This window comes from Cydia fagiglandana, chromosome 4 (genome assembly GCF_963556715.1).
Source record: "Cydia fagiglandana chromosome 4, ilCydFagi1.1, whole genome shotgun sequence".
NCBI classification, from domain to species: Eukaryota; Metazoa; Arthropoda; class Insecta; order Lepidoptera; family Tortricidae; genus Cydia; species Cydia fagiglandana.
In genome coordinates this window covers 15,047,976-15,068,798 of record NC_085935.1, presented here as the reverse complement: position 1 = coordinate 15,068,798, position 20,823 = coordinate 15,047,976, and the positions used below count along the sequence as shown (strand labels likewise).

Below are 20,823 nucleotides of genomic sequence, written 5' to 3'. Positions count from 1 at the left end.
TGACTGTTAAGAATTGCCTTGGACAAACTTTGAAGCCGAATAACTTAAAATATAAGTATAATATTGTTATGCGATAGTAATACTTTAAAAGTTAAGGATATATGTTAATAAAATACGGTAATGCCGTTAAATTAAGTTAATATTTTGTGTGGTTTTCATAGCTCGGAACATCAGTACCTCGCGTTGGGACACGGCAGGTTAACGGATAAACGTAGTTACAATATTTTTTTTTGTAATCAATATTTATTAAATCTTTTTCAAAGTATTAGGCCTCTGTGTAAAAAGTCTCTCTAAATATTTATTAATTTTTTATATATAAAAATAGTACATAACGAAAAAAAAGTTCTAACATAAACCTATTTACAGGTGGCGGTGCCAACTTTTTGAGAAACGACCTTAACTTTAGGTTCGGAACCTATTCCAGGCTTCTTTTAAATACAAAACCAATGACATACTTACAAATAAATTTTGGATTAGGTCTAAACAACATGTATATTTACTATCTTTACCTGCACTGCATTAGAGGCAGTCCATATTAGGTATTTAGTAATAGGTATCGATATTAGAACCATACATGGAATTAACATTAAAAAAATATAATTGAATGTATACAATTCGCACTCCAAACTGCACTGAGAAAAATCGTGCAGAAAAAACAAAAGACGCGCGGAAAAGTCATAATTTTTTTATCACCAGCCAGCGCGCGCGGTTGTTGCACCATGCAGGTTTGACATGTTACATCACCTACCCTACACTAAGGTAAATTAAATAAATCATTGTCTATTATGTATTAGCTATAGTGATTAAAATGCTTTAACATTTCAAGAGCACATCTCAAGGGATCGCCATTTTGTTATGATCCGAAATCGATCACACTCAAAAACGATTCATGGTCACAATTTTTATCCACTTTTCAAAAGTCGGTAACTTCTTCGGCGGTCCCCTTGAGGACTTACGATGATGGATGGGGCAACAGGATCAAGTCGGTGTCGGACAGGTAACAATGCGTGCTTCGGGTATTACGATGGATGCTGAGATAACTTTCGGCAAAGCGACGGAGGATGGAGATGGTATCGCGAGATGCGACAAGTCACCGCGTGCGGGGACGATCGTGTCAGGTCGTTTGTATAACATAGGGACATTAGTAATAGTGTCAAACACGTCTCAGTTAAAGCGATATTTAGCAAGTAAAGCAAAGCAGATATAAAGTAAATGTTATATACAGTACTCAGAATGTACCTAATCTAATCAATAATCATATACTCGTATGTACTTACATTTTTAGAGTTCCGTACCCAAAGGGTGAAACGGGACCCTATTACTAAGACTTCGCTGTCCGTCCGTCCGTCCGTCCGTCCGTCCGTCCGTCTGTCACCAGGCTGTATCTCACGAACCGTGATAGCTAGACAGTTGAAATTTTCACAGATGATGTATTTCTGTTGCCGCTATAACAACAAATACTAAAAACAGAATAAAATAAAGATTTAAATGGGGCTCCCATACAACAAACGTGATTTTTGACCAAAGTTAAGCAACGTCGGGAGGGGTCAGTACTTGGATGGGTGACCGTTTTCTTTTTGTTTTTTTTTTGTTTTTTTTCGTTGCATTATGGTACGGAACCCTTCGAGCGCGAGTCCGACTCGCACTTGCCCGGTTTATTTAAAATTTTCATACAATAACAGATAAATAAATAAAATTGAATTACACCTTATTGCTAAATGGAAAGGTTAATAAGGCGGCCAGACATTTCATTAATTCACCGTAGTTCGGGGCGGCTCAAGCAGCCACATTTAATACTTTATTTGCGTTTAATTTATCATCATGCTAACACTCAATTTTTCACCGCAAACTCCAATTAACGCAACGACATTCGCTTAATTACAAAAGTAATTAGCTTCGTTCTGTCTGGAGTTGTTTGAACAAATTGCAAAAACCTCCCAACTCGCGAGCTCATTGAAAAAGGTTATCGGCATCGAAATTACACAGCTGTCTGAACCTAAATTGGTCGAACTATAGAAAGAAGCGTACTTACATTGTAATCAATAAAAATACAATTTAAGTTTGTATGTACCGGGTGTTTCCTGTAGCACGAGCAAATAATTAAACCATATATTGTATTCCTCAAACGATATAACTTTTGATTAACTACCTACCTTTAAAAATTATGAAGTCTTTAGATTTTCTCTTATTCATACACATTATTAAGTATCTATTTTTAATGTAAGCTGTTATCGTTGTTTTTGACGTTGCCTGTCCTGTCACGCTTAACACATACCCAAAATTGCAATACATTGCGTCTTAGAATAAACTATAAGGGCTTAGAATAAACTACAGATTTGTAGTTCGCCGGACGATATCAGCCTGTCACTTGTTCGAAACTGTCACCTTTTGGGTTTAACTAACAGGCTGATATCGTCCGACGAACTGGTAATCTGTATGCCCCTTTAAAGTGTAATAATAATCAAAACATGTATTTTTAAAAGTCGCTGGACAAATTTTGGTCTGCAGCCTACAGTTTAATTTATTACTCCTGTTATAGACAACTCCTGTATATTAAAATTGAACTGAATACTTTATTTATAATTTATTATTTATTTTAACAAATCGGAACTTATTTAGTTGCATACGGTGTCTTAATGGACGTTTCGTTACACCTCACTCACTCACGACTACTGCCGTAAAATACGAAACAAGAAAATACAATCACGAGCAATAAAAATGGAGCAGCCTGTATTTATTATTTATTTATTATTTCCATATGAAAACTGAATCATGTGTATTTATAACAGTACGCTATTAAATCCCGTTGCGTTTAAATAAGTACTTTAAATAAAACGTGTGGAAATCTTATCGTAAATATAGAGTAAATTTATTGTTAACATAACAGTGTGGTGCGAAATTGACAACATTGTCCATTCCTAAGCCACAGTCTATAAAACAATACAGTCATTCGACGAAGCCGTCTAGACAGGCAATCGTGCGGGGTGCGAGGGGCGAGTCACATGCACCCGAGCTGCATACATCGCCATTGTTAGTAGCTCGGTACTACTTACAAAGCTAGCGTGCCTCATTTAAAATGTTTATTAATTTTTGGGCAATTGCGTAAAAACTGTCACGTGCCTAAGACTTGTGCGATGTCAGCATTTACGCAAAAACATCAAAGGCGTCGGTCCACTGTTACTTTTTACACTGTGCATATGCTATAAATAACTCATAAATATGGCACAAAGATTGTTGACAATGTTGACTTTCCGTTGTCTTCCGCGTCTCAGGTTTTATGCGCGTTGCATCATTTCTCGCTGAGCAAACACAGAGTAGGTACGTAGTACCAAAGAGAATATAGAGGTATAGAGGGTTATTGTCATAGCAAATTTTCTTGTCACAGTAAATTTACGGAGTTTATAATAGTTTAGAATATCTTTGGTAGTACATAGTTAAATCCATGCAAAGGAACAAGTGTAAAGAAGCGATAACATTTCACTTTTCTTCTTATACCTACCTAAGGTACAATTTCGGTTATTATTGTGATTTCGTATTCATTATTTTATTTAGTATTTTTTTAGTAATTTTATATAGTAGCTTTTGCCCGCGGTAATCACAGTCCCATAAAAACTTTGAACCTCATTTTCTACCCCTTAGGAATTCTATTAAAAAATGTTTTCTTTTTAAAATAAAATAAAAAATAACGTAGGTACTTATTTAAAATTTTAAAATCGAAAATACTTCGTACAAGCAAATTTAATTCTGCATTTAATCTAGAGATTTTCGATATTATTCCCACTTCATCTTCATTAGGCTTATCAATCAGATTTTTCACCTTTTAACCATTACCTATATTGAAAGGGCATGAAGACTTATCTATGCTTTTCTATGCACTAGATTTACTTTACTGTTAGCTTTGTGGAAATGCGATATGTATCGGTAACAGGAAGAATGCGACGACAACAAAGTATTTGCACGAGGGCACTCTTGCTGCATTTTTCTGGCGCCGGCGTGGGAGGGTTAAACTGACGAGTACAGTCGCCATCAGATATATCGGACCGGCCAAGATGCTCACAGATATCTAAACACGCCTCTATTTTCAAGGCCCTAGAGTGCGTGTTCAGATATTTTTGAGCACCTCGGCCGCTCCGATGTATCTTATGGCGACTGTTCGAGTACGGGCCCGATTCAGATTTTAAAATAGACATCTATTAGATATCTTTTAGACATCAGAAAGATACGATAACGACATGTTTAAGATCTAACCTGTCAAATTTTACATATTTGTACGATTCTGGAGATACTCTTGAACGATTTCCACAGGATATGACTTAAAGATCCAATACACATCTAATAGATATCTTACTCTATCTAACGTAAAAGTGACATTGGTTGCCCGAATTGCGCTGCAAAAGAGAACTAGTTGATATATAAACTATAACGTATCTAGAATGGATCCAGTACTTGTCGTCTCTTGTGAATATCTTGAAGTTCGAATACGGCAGTGCGTCTGATGCATTGCCTGTTGTCTAAGGCACAGGTAATAATAATGGTTTTATATGGTTTTACTTTAACGGTCGGACAAACTCGCCTGCACTCGGTTTTGAGCTGCTCCAGTACTTTATGTGTGTCGGAAACTTGACAATTTAAATCTTTTTTTCCCTTCAATCACGACTATGACGAGGTATTCTATCATCATCATAATATCAGCCCTTTATCTCCCAGTGCTGAGCATAGATTTCTCTTCTAGTAGATATGCCACTTGTCCCGGTCCTGAGCTAATCTCATCCATAAGTGACCCGCAATCTTCCGGAGGTTGGTTATTCTATAATTGCAGTTAGCCAATAAGTAAATACCGTATGGTATTGATTCTGTCTTTTTACCAGCCTGTCAAATGAGGGTCATGTTTTCAATTAGTTGGCAAAGCTTAATAGCCTAAATTGAATAAGTTAGGTGAATACCTATGAGGTGTTATATGTTTGTATGGGTTGTAGAAGTAACATAGGATATTTTAAAATTACAAAAATTTGCAAAACTTAAAAAACGAAAATTGTTTTTTTTAGTTTATTTTTTTTTACCTTTAACCATGTGGAATTAAAAATTAAATCAATAAATATGGCATTAGATTGCGTAACAGATGTAGCTTTTTGAAAACGTTATCAACTTATCACATTAAAAGCTCGGATTTTATTACTTCATCAAGTTCGAGGTATACATATTTGAATTGTCCAGTCACTAATACATATAAGGATGACACGTTGGACCGGGCCGTGTCCGGGTCGGAGCTTCCGGCGCTTACTTTTCTATGACATGACATGCGATCACGTATGCTTTCCATAGAAAACGATGCGCCGGAAGCTCCGGCCCGGACATGGCCCGGTCTAACGTGAGTCATCCTTAAGTACTTATTAGAACAAACCAATGCATCGAAGTACTTATTAGAACAAACCGAAGCATGCTAGTTTTAATAACACTCAAGAATCAAATCAAGTGTTACCTACCACATTCATATTGAACCAAAGTTGAGTTTAATTCCCAATTCGGTTTATAATATAGTCGTTACATTATACTATAGAGTTAGGGGACTAGTCCGACAGATGGCGCGCCTAATTTGTCGTGAACCCTTCCCGGCTTCAATCGATATGAACTTTGCTAAATTATTTATAACTTCATCGTGCTGAGGTCGACGAGGTTTGTACTTGATTAATTGAAGATATGAGTTTTGGAACGGTTAAAGATGTGGCTTCTTATAAGCAGGTAGCAAAATAAGGTTGGCAACACTGTATTTCATTCAATGTTTTTTAAGTGGTCACTACACGAAGTTTCGTAAAATCGCCAAAAAAATACTTCGTGTATGCACAAATTCTTCTTTAGTCTATACTATACTAAAGACTTGTCTTGACAACTATAAGGTAGGGTTTTAAAGGTGTGTGCACGACCCTTTAAATGACAAATAAAAGTACGGGAGTAGAAAAAAAATATTTTCACCACACCAGCTCGGAAAGGCTTACTTTGCACTTCGAAAACGAATAGCAAAGTTGCGTTTTATCCACATGTGAGGCAAAGTAATCAAATGCAAATTTTGAGTTGTTTTCTTATGTTTGCTGGTAGAATTGACTTTTAAATGATGATTTTGGATGGTAAATATATAATAACATTCATTTGGATTTGATTTGGTTTGATTTTGTTTGATATTTAATATTTGCTTCGGGTTGGTGTGGTGAAAAATTTTGTGTTTCACTCGGGGGCAAATTTTGTTTAACCCTCGCAACGCTCAAGATTCCATTTTTTGAACCACTCGCTACGCTCGTGGTTCAATTTTGGAATCTTTCGCTTGCTCGGGTATCAATATTAGCACGAGCGGTTAAACAACAACTTTGCCCCCATGTAAAACAAATAACTATTTTACTAGACCAGGGGTCCATTCCATGAAAGCTTAGGTACTAGCGGAAGCTTCTCAAAACCTTTTTATTGGTCTATGATTAAGCGCTACGAGCTACGGCGTAGATCTAAAAACGTAGCTTCTATTTTCTAACTTACCTAGCTATAACAATTTGACACTAATACAATCTCGACCTAAAAGTTAATTTAAAACTCAACATCGCTTACTCAACAATAGTAAAGTTGCTGAGCTCCTGAATCCGATGCTCTGTTTGTGGTGACTACTGCTACAATGGTTGTCATTTGAAAAACGACTCTATATGGCCATTATTAAAGTCGGTTACCGAGTTAAAGCCAAATTTAACCTCCGCTTAAATCAGAGGGTCGAGTGATTAGGGTATCATAAACGTGTAGTGTATTTTGAAACAGACAGCGACACTGATGCACTTATTACAGGCGCGTGGAGCGTTAAGAGGTATAGCGCGTGTGTGCGTATACGTATGACTGTCTGCCGTATTCGAACTTCAAGATATTCACAAGAGACGACACGTACTAGATCCATTCTAGATACTTTATAGTTTAGATATCAACTAGTTCTCTTTTACGTTAGATAGAAGAGTAAGATATCTATTATGTGAATTGGATATCTAAGTCATATCCTGTGGAAATCGTTCAAGAGTATCTCCAGAATCGCAGATCTTAAACATATCGTTATCGTATCTTGGTGATGTCTAAAAGATATCTAATAGATATCTATTTCAAAATCCGAATCGGGCCCTGTGTGGCTGTATGTGTGAGAGTAAATCTCTCCGGAACAAGTTTACAAGTGTAATTGTCGCGGTGTGTGCTTTTAATTGATTTATTCGGTCCCATAACTTGTCTCTATTGCCGCAGCCCCATGATTACTACCAAGTTTGGGGGAATTGACGTAGGACGATTGTTAACGATTGATTTTTATTGCTTTCTAGGATTTTCTCTTCTAAGTCTTGTTAATGTAATGGATTGGTAATTTAAATTGGCTTATATTATTCATAGTGGATGTTATTTGACTGACAAAGGAGGATATGTAATGATTTTCGTTTGTTTGTACGTTAATTTCTTTGACACGGCTGACTCCAACGTTTGGGATGTAGGTAGTTGGATTACTCTTATTTAGTTGTAGAGCTGATATTACCTCTGTTATTGTCAACTATTTGCACAATAAGTATACATATCGAATACTTATCAAAAAAAATCTATTTATGACGAATGTGCACTAGCCATTTTGTCCTTTTTAATTTGGTCTTCATCCAATCCAATCCAATTGTTCTTTAATTTGGTCTTATTTCGCTACCTATTTATGTCAACATAACTTCTATCAAATGGTCCAAACCATACTCACTAATAATCAACTGGATCAAAGTCAAAATACAAATATCAATCATCAGAGCGGTCACTATACAATATCAATCACGAGAAGAAAGATAGAAAGATTTGGATCTGAAGACGGCTGTGGAATACCCATCCTTGAAGATTAGATTTCTCTTCTTTCTACCGTACAACTGTTTTTAAATACGTTTAAAATTGTATTATTTAATGTAATAAATGTTTTTCCCCCTCTATCTACGATAACATTTTACTTTCTTTCAGTAAACGCGGTTAGCAAAGTCCGCCCTGCAATAAAACGGACGGTCTTAACCCGAGCGATGAAGCTAAAAAGTTCGTAGATATTTTCGTATTCAGGTCTATCGGAGGCGTTTGCCGATACGCGTAATACTTGCCATTTATAGATCATAAATATTTAATAGTCATTTTCCCACAATGGGGTGGCTATTCACACCCGCTAACCCTCAGGAGCGCCGTAAAAGTGCGACCGATCGGAATCGCATAAATATATCAACCCTCAGCTTACTAAGCGAAATTATTTGCTTGTTCCACTTATTGTGGGTAACCAAATTATTTCATCCCATTTTAGATTAGTGACAGGTTTCTCATCGTTTGTAAGTGGTAGTCGTGTGAATTATCCGGTTTATTATTTTTATATTGCATGCTTTATAAGTATTAGATGTATGAGCCAAGAAGTATATTACCATATTATGTGCCATCTTTAGGGTATACCGATATTGTGATTTTTATAGCTAGGTATGTACTTTCCTAGTCTTATAGTCTGACCAAGGATCTAGATCCTTATCTCTAGGAGATTCAACAAAAACATGCACTCTAATTAATATTTGGATTAATAGTGGATGCATGAAGATAACAAGTGGACTTTAAGGTTGACCTGCATTTTATTTATATTGAAATTTAATTCAGGCAACAAGGCCCATATTAACCATACCTTATAGACTAACATACATATGTATATGTATTTTATAAACTTAAAAAAAACACTGTTTAGTCGGCAAAACGGCGTAGCTCCGTTGCATCGGCTGCTCATGTGTCGGATTCGGCAGTTTGCCCCGGAACCTCCGAAACACGACACCCTTCGGCCAGAAGTCGGCGCACTCAATGGTCCCTGCAGCAGTCGCGGCACGCGCACCACAAAAGAGTTGAAGTGCACGTAGTGGCGCGATCGAAGCTGGAACACCCTCAGCGTGTAGCCGGTCTTCTGGTGTACATACTCCACCACTTCAGGAGCCGTGGCTGTATAATGCAGGCGCGATACGTACAGCGCCTTATTTGGCATAAAAAGCCTTATAAGGCAGCAAGATAATACTCTGGATTCTGGATGGAATAGATAGTAGGAAGTTGTCCGTCTACTAACATACTTAGATGTCTCTGCCTCTCGAAAGTAGCTTCAAAATAGCAGCCATGTACGGCATGACCTCAATACTAATAGAAAATATTTATTTATACATTTGTTCCATATGTCAGGAACTCCTGTCCGAGAGCCGTTCCGCCTCTAGCTTGTCGATGGCCGCCCACTCGCCGAACTATTGGCTCGCTGTAATCTTTCACCTTAACAAAAGCCCCGCCAGCCACTCGAAAATAACTCATATTCAAACAGCTTAAGGTCCTTGACGAAGATCTTTTTATATTTTATGGTATTCGGTCTCACTCACTACTGTCTTGTCAGTCGCAAATTGGTGGCTGACAGATCGACAGATCGACAGCTTCTACTTCGAAACCTGCTAATGTTGATCTGCCCACACACCTAGAGTTTTTGCGACACACTTATAAATGCATGTTTTATTTGTTTATGTATAGGAAAAGGACTGTACAAAATAAGATATCTCTTTTGGAGTACCTATTATGAAACATAGGTAATAGGTACTTACGTTCTTGCCTTCGTAATCATAGCAAATAGTTATAATAACAGGATTACAAAATTTTGGCGGTCCTGAGCAGATCCCATGTAATTTAGTTCATTTATTATGAAATTATCAAAAGCGCGTTGGTAGCCTATCGTAAAATATTTGAACTAGTAGCCTAGTGCCTACAATGTCTGCTTCATCTATTGTTTAATTTACATTTCTGTCCAACAGTAGACATCGGAACACGTGCGTTTTTAGGTAACGTACATGTTATTTCGATTAGACACTATTTACGCCTTCGACTACAAATGGTACAATCGTAATACTTAGGTGCTGTTACACAAGCAACTTACAAGATAAAGTATATCTTCTACGCCAGGAATACAGTAAGGTTTCGTTTGAGACCGAAGTTCTTTTCAATTTTCCGCCAATCGAATTTGGCTGTAACATCAATCGAGTTCCCACATTTTCCGAGCGCACTTACACAATATCAATCAAGTTTTATTGGTGTTGTCGGGGTGGGGGAGGGCGGTGGGAGGGGCAGGGGGGCTATTTGTATCAATAACTTGTCAATGGACTCGCACTCCGCAGGGACAGGCGCGCGGTGGGTCATGGACCGCAGAGATTTGATTAGAAAACTATTCAAACGAATTACGAGAGTCGTGCGAAATTTGCAATATCATTACTTACACCGGGGCTGGAGCAAATTATTGAAGATTTCTCTGCTTCAAATAATAATGTAATATGTTTACGTAAGCTACGAAGTAAGTATTATATAAATAATGTCTATCTTTTAAGGCTTCGTTAGTTCGGTCAATAGTCAATTCAGTAGGTACCGAAAAATGTGATAATAATATGCACAGTCTCTTGAAGAAGAGAAGTTTGTGTGTATGTTTTTTTCACGCGGCTTTACAATGGGTGTTAGTGCTCGTTCAATGGCTTTTATTATTCCAAGCCTAAACACATATTTGGATAGTTCGTCCAAAGTAGCCTTCAATTAAACTGTATCTGCCTACAATACGTTGCTGTTACGTGATCCATCCAATTATGTACAACAAAAACTGTACCATAACATTACCTACCCACATTATCGTTCCCCATAAAGCTACATTATGTGCTGTAAGCGACGGCCGACAAAAGTAAAATTGGGGACACCTTATTTCCTCGGCTGGCTTGCAAAACACGTTCACGCTTGCCACCTATCCCCACATCTCAACGCTTATAGATAGTATCTGTTACACCTATTAGATGCTTAGCCAGAAACCGCTTCGTAATGTAGCGCGCAGTACATTGCCGAATTGGGTCGGTACGCGATTCGCGTAAGGAATTAGAAAACAGCAATGTGTCGAAAGTTAACTGGCTAAGTCGTCCTTTCAGGCGTCGTGATGTGAGGTCAGGTGAGCCCCGTCTTCACGCCGCCGCCGCCGATAACACGCTAATGCCCTCAACTTTGCACCGCAAGGGGGTGGCGGGAGTTAGGGAGGCAGGGAGGGGCAATTCGAGAAGGAAAAACGAGAAAAGTCAGATCATTCGCGTTATTGAACGCAAATAACTGAGCTGAGTTGCCTCGACAATATTAACCTCCCAAGGGGCTGATAAATACCTACTTACTGGTGTTCTTTAGAATATTTAGGTACTTTCACAACAGACGGAGTCAGGTATTTTGATAGAAAATTTGCTCAATTCAAACGATGATAAAAGAAACAATATTAGGCAGGTACCTAGGTACCCACCTACATATTACTATACAATACACCTATTTATAGTAATTTTTAAGTTCAGGGATAGACTCTCAGGCAGCGATTTTATTTTATAGACTCGACTCTAATAAAAATTATTAAACCTCTGAAATTTACATGTACCTACGCATTTATGAGCTTTCTAAAGTAGGTAGCCTATTTATCAAAGTTGCCCCATAAGGTATTTTTACATCCCGCCAGGGATATTATTAAAGGTTTCTTTTATAACGTTTAAAAATAAGTGTAAGGAGCATTATCGCATACAATGCGTACAGATATTAGATAATTACGCATCCAATATAAGCTATTGTTTTATGCATTGTTCCCGAAACTCACGCGTAAACGTTAATATTTCATAACACACGTTCGACAAGTTCCGCGTAAACGGCGGACCCCCGATTTGTTCCGGTGGCGGCTGCCAAGGCAAGGAGTACTTATATTTGCCGCAATAAACGTGAATTTATTACCCAGTTACGTTTGCAGTTTACTGAAATGTGGAGATGTGTGAGCGGAACGGTGCGTTAGCGCCACGGCAGCTGCCTCCCCCGCGAGATACCTATGTAACAACCTATTATTGCTCCTCATGTTTATTATGACCTCATAATGTATCACTGTAATTAACGTGACGTGAAGGTATTAACCATTATCTTTGATTAGAAATTTCAGTTGTCTTCCTATGTCTATTTAGATAGCGATAACTATTATTGCGAAAGGAAATTTGATTATAATTTACGGTAGATATACGATCGGTACTTAGGACGATATTATTGTAACTAGTATTCGATATAGGTACCTATAGTAGTCCTACTATATACATGTATATCGAATATCAATACATATATACTTAGATATTTAACTAATTGATATTTTGGTCTACGAAATTATTAACTTATCAAAATTTCTAAGTTAGGTAGAGTTAGGCTCAATTTCTGGGAATATTCGTACAATTAGAGGGGAGAAGAATATTATATAATTGTTCAATGAATTTGATACAACGTTTAAAAAGGAATTAAATACAATTCACTCTTAGAATTCAGACAAATATATAACGACTCGCACTTTTTAAAGTTAGGCTCAATTTTATTGAAACATCCTTGTAAATCCTCTATTAATTGAATAAAACTTAAGGAAGGTATTACAGTTCACTCGCATAATTCAGACAAATATAACGACTCACATTCGTTACATACATCTCTTCAATCTTTTTTAATCCGTTGTAATAAAAAGTATAAAAACATTAAATATGTAGGTAAATTGTTCACTTTAGGGTGCAACGTTTTATGGCCGTGGATTTGCTTGATGAATTGCATGAACATATGCAAGTCGCTCTCGCTAGGACAAATCTTACGACACCCACATACTATCATACAGCTATCTTCTATCTCCGTTAGTCGGATGAATCAAGAGCTTATGTAGTAAAGTCATCTTGCGGCACGGAACGTGTGATGGGCACTCCTCTCATAATCCCCTTTTAACTGCGGCTCGCGGCGCGGACGTGCCCCGCATCGCGATGTTCGCGAACATTCGCACTTCAGTCTACTCGCTAAAGAATTTGAGGTTAAGGAAATTATGATTTAGGCTCTCCATAGTTTCCATATATTAGCGCATTCGTTACAAACGATGGGATAAAAAGTATCTGCATATCCCGTTGCCAGGGAGGATTTGGGATTATACTGAACAATGGGACCAACTCCAATATCGCGAAAAAAAATTTGGCTGTTTCATACATTTTCATCATCATCATCTCAGCCTTATGGCCCATAAGACATCCACTGCTGAATGAATGCCATAATCGCCACGCTTGGCAGGCGGGTTGGCGGTCGCAGTCGAGTACACCGAATTTGAGGGACGCTGCTGCCCGTCCACCGGTAGTCTTGGACGTGGTTTAAGGACATACCCGGGTCATACATTTTAGCCGGTCCATTTTCTATGTATCTGACCCCGTGTATCTGAGTTTCAGAAATAAAGTAGAGCATTTAATGTAGTATTCACGTCGTCAGCATAAGTACTAGAAGTATAGAATAGTGTCGAGAGGAAATCTATGCAGTATAATATATTTTATGCACGCTAAAAATATCTATATTAATGTCTCATAACCAAGTAAAACTTTCCTCCATTCTAATTACCGTAGCACATCACACTTGCGCAAATGAAAAATTCATTCGCACGACAAATTCAATCAGCGCAAAAGTGGCGTCACCCGGCAATTTCTGCGATTGGAAACAGTTTTACAAGCAATAAATTGTTGCAACACCCGTCAGGGGGTATCTTGAACATTTATTAGCTACAACCCAGATTAGATTAGCGTTGCATCCCGGCCCGGAGGACCGTTAGAGGGTAGAGCGCGTTTCAAGACGAGTATGACGGTGTCCGGTCCATAGGTACCCAACTTAAGCTGTTTTTGGTATTAGTAGCATGGTATTGTTGTAGGTAATGCGGCCACGCGCCACACTAATTCGATGGAACCTCCGACCCTCGGGTATGTGACTCGAATGACTCGCCAGTGTCGCCATAATTGAATAGTGGGGTGTCGTTGTTTTGCTAAAGATAACTTTATAGTCGCTTTGCATAATTGCCGAGCGTGACGCTCTAATTTGCTGCAATTTCGCAAGCTGTCGCGGGTTTTGTTTGGACGATATATTTAATTGTTGTTTTTTATTAAACCTCATTGTTTGTTAATATAGTTCGTTTTTTTAGCATTAGAAAGAACTCCACAGAAGTAAGCGTATAGTTTTTATCAGGCTCTTTAATTGTTAATAATTATTGAATTATCTAATGTAGCACGGTCAATACATATAATTTACTTCAAATTATTACCGCTAAAAGTGCCGGATTCGGAACCACAAGCTTACTTCTGCAAAGTTCTTTCTAATGCTAAAAAAAACGAACTATAGTAAAGCTAAATTTTATATCATTTTAATTAATATATTATTATGGGCAGTTTTTTAGCTACCGTGAAACCCCGCATGAAGCCCTGACGGGTAGGTAAACGTCAGTTAATAAATAAAAAAACAGCTACCTGTCATGTTAATAATTTTTAAGAAAAAAAAAACCGACTTCTATGGGGCCCGGTGAAAGATTATGGTAGATGGTGCACTATGTAGAAAAGGAGGTAAAACCAGTACTTTCTAGTAGCATTTCGTTTCCGTAAGGGTCGTAGTTCTAGCCTAACCTAACCCACTTCTCTGATAGCAGTTCGGTTCTGTGAGGATCGCAGTTCGAACCTAATCAAACCCACTTTTCTAGTAGCATTTCGTTTCTGTAAGACTCGCAGTTCTAACCAAACCTAACCCACTTTCGAAATCACCAAACATGTACTATGCGTCGTTGAAGAGTTCTGTTCTGCTCGTCATCAGCAGTTCCACTTCATCAAATGCGACAGTTTTTAATGTAAATGCTTGATTTTATGATGAAAATACAAAAAATTCTATACGTATGCCTTTAAGATTTGAGGAGTTCCCTCGATTCCTTATGGATCCCATCATCAGAACTCGAGCTTGACAGAAATGTGGCTTAAAAACTAAACTTGCTTAACAAACATAACGAAGATGACAAATCGCCAAACGTGAACTATGCGTCGTTGAAGAGTTCCGTTCTGATCATCATCAGCAGTTCCACTTCATCAAATGCGACAGTTTTTAATGAAAATGCTTGATTTTCTGATGAAAATACAAAAATCTCTATACGCATGCCTTTAAAATTTGAGGAGTTCCCTCGATTTCTCATGGATCCCATCATCAGAACTCAAGCTTGACAAAATTGTGGCTTAAAAACTTAACTTGCTTAACAAACGTAACGAAGAGGACAAATCGCCAAAGGTGAACTACGCGTCGTTGAAGAGTTCTGTTCTGATCATCATCAGCAGTTCCACTTCATCAAATGTCACGTTTTTGAATGTATATGCTTGATTTGTTGATAAAAACACAAAAATCACCATATGTATACCTTTAAGATTTGAGGAGTTCCGTCGATTCCTCATGGATCCCATCATCAGAACTGGATTTTGACAAAAACGGGACCAATCTGTATGCATATACATACAACCAAAAAAAAGAATTTTCAAAATCGGTCCAGTAATGACGGAGATATGGAGTAACAAACATAAAAAAAAAAAACATACAACCGAATTGATAACCTCCTCCTTTGGGATTTGGAAGTCGGTTAAAAATGGCACGTACTTGTGGTACCTAGTATTTTGCCCTCCTGAGGCAAATAGCGCTATCTCAATAACAAATGATTTTGAAAATTGAATTATCAGCTATATATACTAAATAGGTACTAACTTAATAAGGCATATGTACATATGCCTTAAGTTAGCAATTAATTTTCTTTTGATATAGCACTATTTGGCTTAGTTGGGCAGTAATAAAAACGTGAATTAATCACCTGGAACCGGTTGCGTTTTTAACACGTTCCCTGTGTACCTAATAGGAACCAGAAATTGAATCCTCACGTGCAACGTGTTTTTTGTCAAAAGGTTCATAGCCCGTATATGTGCATGTAAATAAAAAAGACCTAGCTCACACGTGTAAATTTTGACAATGCTCTAAGTTTATATGGGGTCGTGCATCATTAGTGGTGCATGCACGTATCATATGTACCCTAAAATGCTACACATATGATGTATGCACAGGGAACGTGTTAATTTTAAGTATCTATAAAAAAACATTTTGCAAACTAACCTATAGGTACTTAACTGAACGGTTTGAAGGTATGTAAGTACATATAGTACATCGTAACCAAATCTAGCATATTCAAAAAATAAAACGTACTTATACTAAACTAAAGTATTATTTCTGTCGTATAGGTAATTAAGTACAGTCAGCATCAATAGTAGCGAATCTAATCATGCGTCAAAATATGTAAGTAGGTTAATTATGTATCGGTTAACCTTAATAAATGCTAATAAATGTGTCAGTTTAAGTAGAACAATTAAACTGTAAAATATACTTTTGAACGTGACTTCCTATTTGAAAAGTTATCCAGGGTGGCAGATACTTTTGGTGCGTTGTTTCACCCGCTACTATTGATTCTGACTGCTGACTGTACAGTCGCGAATTTCCCCTTAGCAATTCCAACGGCGCGATTCGGGAAATGAATTAGAGATTAACTAGATACGATATAGTAAAGATATGTGACGTCCCATGGGTAAACATACCCTACGGCGGTTGGCGCTTACGCTATTATCAACGCCGCCCCAATATTATTGCGGCACTATGCGACGTAAGCGCCGGCCGCCATAAGGTACCTTTTGCCGTGGAACGTCACATATCTTCACTATTTCATATCTAGTGAGTCTCTAATTCAATTCTCGAATCGAGCCGCAAGTTGCACGAAAGCTCTATAATTTTATTATAACTCGCTCATCAGTTAGTCACGAGCCTCGTAGCGCCATCTACCGATAGACGCGCAAACGACAGCGCGGCGGTGCACGCACGGCCGCCCAACGCGCTTCAGCAGAACCAAGTAAAACTGTACCTAATTACTCGACTGATGACGAAAGGAGCTTTACGGCGCGATTCGGGAAATGAATTAAAGATTCACTGGATATGAAATAGTAAAGATATGTGACGTTCCACGGCAAAAGGTACCCCGGTGATTAATTGCCCCGGCTGAATATTAAAGCGGCGGTAATCATAGTTAGCGTAAGCGCCAGCCGCAATAAGCCTTTACCTTTTGCCGTGGAACGTCACATATCTTATATGATCAGAGCATAAAAGTGGGAGGGAAGACTAACACAACTTGTGTCTACTTATACTTTTTCTTACTTGGATAAGGTATTCAGGATGATTCACGAGACGTAACAAGCAGGATCAACCCTGCGAGCTCAGTAAATTATAAGCAACTGTTTCTTTGTTTTCTTACTAGTACCTATATATTACTTAGGCCCACTTGGACCATTCACTAACCCGGGGTTAACCGGTTAAACCTGGAGTTACCATGGGTACCGGTACTATTTGACAATGGGTTAACGATTTAACCGCTTAACCCCGGGTTAGTAGGATGGTGCAAGTGGGCCTTATATAGTGAGATTAACTTTGTATTTTCTAGTGTACGAAAAAAGCTAACTTATTTACTTAAGACATGTATGGACATCTTATGCATTACCTATCCATGACAAATGTTAGATTGAATTTCATCAGTCTTTGTGTACTTTTGAAAAAATGTCTTAGTAAGAGTGACCATTTTTTTAATTTTAATCAAAGTGCTGTCATAATGGTTATAGAGGTCAAATCCAGATCCCTGGGCTAAACACAGGATAAGAAGGACAGAGGAAAAGCCCTGTGCCTGGGGCTTTAATCACTTTCTTTTGATTCCCTACTTTTTTAGGTGTAGGTATACCTACGTAGTGGAAGTGGATAGCCCAGATATCTGGATTTGATACTGCTTGTGAGAGCATTCGATTGAAGGTAGGTAAAAATAAGTTATGTTTTAAGGTAGGTTAATAAATCAAAATCAAAAGACGTTTATGTTAACAAACATTTAATTTTTTTCGTTTAGCAATATATTATTCATAGATAATAATAACTATAATTTAACTACAATGTATCTATGTAGGTACTTCTATGTGTCCGCTGCAAACCATTCCAGCGTTCGAAACATCCTCGCGGCACTAAATATCATTTCTACATTTTATTTAATACATCTATTCTTACAAATAACACCTAGGCTTTCTAAAACAATTTAGTATTTTGATGTATTGCACATTTTACCTAATATGTGAAATCAGGTGCTCAAAATCAAACGTATTCCTCGAGGAAACAAACTTGTGAGAAATCGTACTAACTAAATCCAATTAGATTCGAATAGGTACTGTCATTTAATGCATTTATTAAACTCTAATTGGCTATAAGTATAACACGAAATTTTGCTGAAACCATCACTACGAGACGAAACTATTAGGAACATATCGTAACAATATTAAATACAACTAAAATTAAATATTATTTTACAATATAATACAAGTGTTCGCAAGAACGAAAGGGACATCGTTACAAATGTCAAACAGTGAAGGATCCCGATGCTTCTATGATACGCAGATTTTCACAACACATGTAAAGCGCAAGTTCTATTCTTAAATGCATTCGCGATACAGTGGGCATATTCACTTGAGTCAGCACAATGCTAAAACCCACGTCGTTAAAGTCAGTGGAACGTGCGCGCGCGTCTCCACCCGACACCGCCTCGCAGCCATCCTAGCGAGGACCTACAACGATATCGCTTCTACAGAGATCTTGGAGATTTTATATTTATTGGCTTAGCACTAAGTGGGACTGTGCGGCGGGTGGGGAGTGTGTGGTGGATGCGGTGGCAGCGGCAAGGGGTGTGGGCTGGCGTCGCGGAGCGAGTCGGGCGAGGAGCCCGGTGAGGCCCGCCGCGGAGGGTACGGCGAAAAACGGTGCTGCGCGAGCGGCGAGGGCGCCGCCGCGCCGCCCGGGTACACGGGCCGCGGCAGCTGCAGCCCCGAGCCCGACGCGGCGAGGTGCTGCTGCGCCAGCAGCTGCGGCGCCAGGCAGGCCCACTGGCCCCACAGCGCCGCCGCCGGCACGCCATACAGTGGGTACGCCGCCCTCAGGAAAAGCTGCGAACGTGCCGCCAGAATAGCCTTCTCCTCCAGAGTTAGGTTGTTATTGTGCTGATCCAAATCGAAGGGTCGGAGCGGCGAGCGCAGATAGTGCTGCTCCGCTAGCATCGACTCCATTGTCTCTCTGAAATAACACGAAACGGCAATTGAGTAAAATGTATGCGATTTTACTATTTCATCGTAACTTTACCTTAATGCGATTGCGAGTAGGTATAGGTAATATGATTGTGTGATCGTATCTACCTATGATTAGCGGCGTTGAAGCGCGCCTCATCGGGGAAGACTGATGATCTTTCGTGCTCTCCCGTGATATAAAATCTCGACAAAGAAAAAAATTCAAAATAAAACATTTGCAGATATGAGTTGAACGATAATGACATAAAATTTCATTATTTTGTGCAAGAAAGCAATACAATGGTGGCGCTTAATGAACGGATGTATATAATAGAAAGAAATCGGCTAGTTATAAATTTTACGGCTGATGTACCTAATCGTTTTTAAAAGACCTATAATTAGTCCAATATAGAGTTGGCTAAGAAGTAATAAAGATGGAAGTTGAGCTCCCTGAGGCATCAATCAGTGTCGGTCATCGTGTTTGTTTCTGTGAGCGTCATTACACTCATTACACATCCGATACCTACACGATTAGACATGGGCCGAATTCTGACGTAGGTACACTAGTATGCGTACGTAATGAGACTAATATTTAAGTGTTCGTAAATTAATGATACACGGCTGTCGTTTCAGATACCTGCCCAATCATTATCCGTCATTGCCGCATAACTATTTCAACGGCATGTTTCCGGGTCATTTCTTATTTTGATTGATAAATCAATCGAAGAAATATGTTAATTAGGCAACCTCACCAGATATCTAAGAATGATATTTACCTCTCAAATTCAGTGAGACGTGACGAGTCGCGGAACCCTTTCGCGAATGGATTACTGTCGATTTTCAGTTTCGTGATCTGAAACAAAAGAGACACGGTTATTCGAGCTACTCAATTGACTGCCAAAAGTAGCAAAATTATGCGAACAATCGACTCGTGTTGAATATTGGTATTCTTAGTAAATATCAAATAAATTAGGTGATTATCGTTTGAAGAAAGTCAAGAAAGCAAGTCATAAAGTACAATCTGGTGATAAAATATTATTATAATAATGAATATTTGATTATTAATTAACGAAATACAAAATTTATGTCTTGGATCCAATTTCAATTAGATGCTGACTTGCTGAGGCTTATGTTATGACCCACTGACATAAATTACCATAAGTGGAAGTTCACATTAGAAGCTCTAAAATACGAGTTTCTATGCAATGTTTTGGTATAAACTTAAAGTGTGTTATGTATAAATAATTACCAATTAATGATTAGGTACTCAATTAAATGCATCAGCTTGTGAAAGTTGAAACTATTCTATAGATAGGTACATAGCTACCTATATGATATGATTGGACATTAAGCATTCTAAATTTATTGCTGTTGTTTCCTGGCTAATTCAAAGGCATTATTACCATGGTTATTAGAACGTTTATCCTTGATATAATACGAGACTTTTTTTGCTGCCTTATTTTACTGTAAAATGCACTATCATCGAATTTGCAAACCTGCTCGCCATATTTCGAAATTTATACCACACAGCGAATGAAAATCATTGCAGCAGCAGCATTGACTAGCAGGGTTTAATTTATTACATAGCTTACAAAAGTCCCAGTATGTATAATACGTACTACAAGTAAGCAGGAAGGGCCTGCTAGTGTCACAGTGTGAACAGGCCGAGCGCGGGCGCACCGCGACACCGCACCGCCGCCCGCGGCGCGCGCTCCGACTAATAAGGTTAACTTATTGACGACATCCACCTCCGTTTATCACAACACTTCACGGCGAAATACAACTATTA

The 20,823-nt window shown here is 38.3% G+C and overlaps 1 protein-coding gene across 2 annotated transcripts in view; it reads right to left on the bottom strand.

The window, feature by feature from the left end:
* Positions 1 to 17,797: 17,797 nt before the first annotated feature.
* LOC134663895 (T-box transcription factor TBX20-like) overlaps positions 17,798 to 20,823 on the bottom strand; it is a 44,641-nt gene continuing 41,615 nt past the window's right edge. Inside the window, exons 5-7 of one of the 2 annotated variants that reach the window (XM_063520432.1) lie at positions 19,811 to 19,887; positions 19,164 to 19,238; positions 17,798 to 19,044 (exon numbers count right to left, since the gene is read on the bottom strand). In XM_063520432.1, coding sequence (XP_063376502.1) covers positions 18,600 to 19,044; positions 19,164 to 19,238; positions 19,811 to 19,887 — 597 coding nt within the window. In that variant the 3' untranslated portion in view covers positions 17,798 to 18,599. The remainder of the gene's footprint in view (positions 19,045 to 19,163; positions 19,239 to 19,810; positions 19,888 to 20,823) is intronic. The other variant, XM_063520433.1, reaches the window with a different exon arrangement.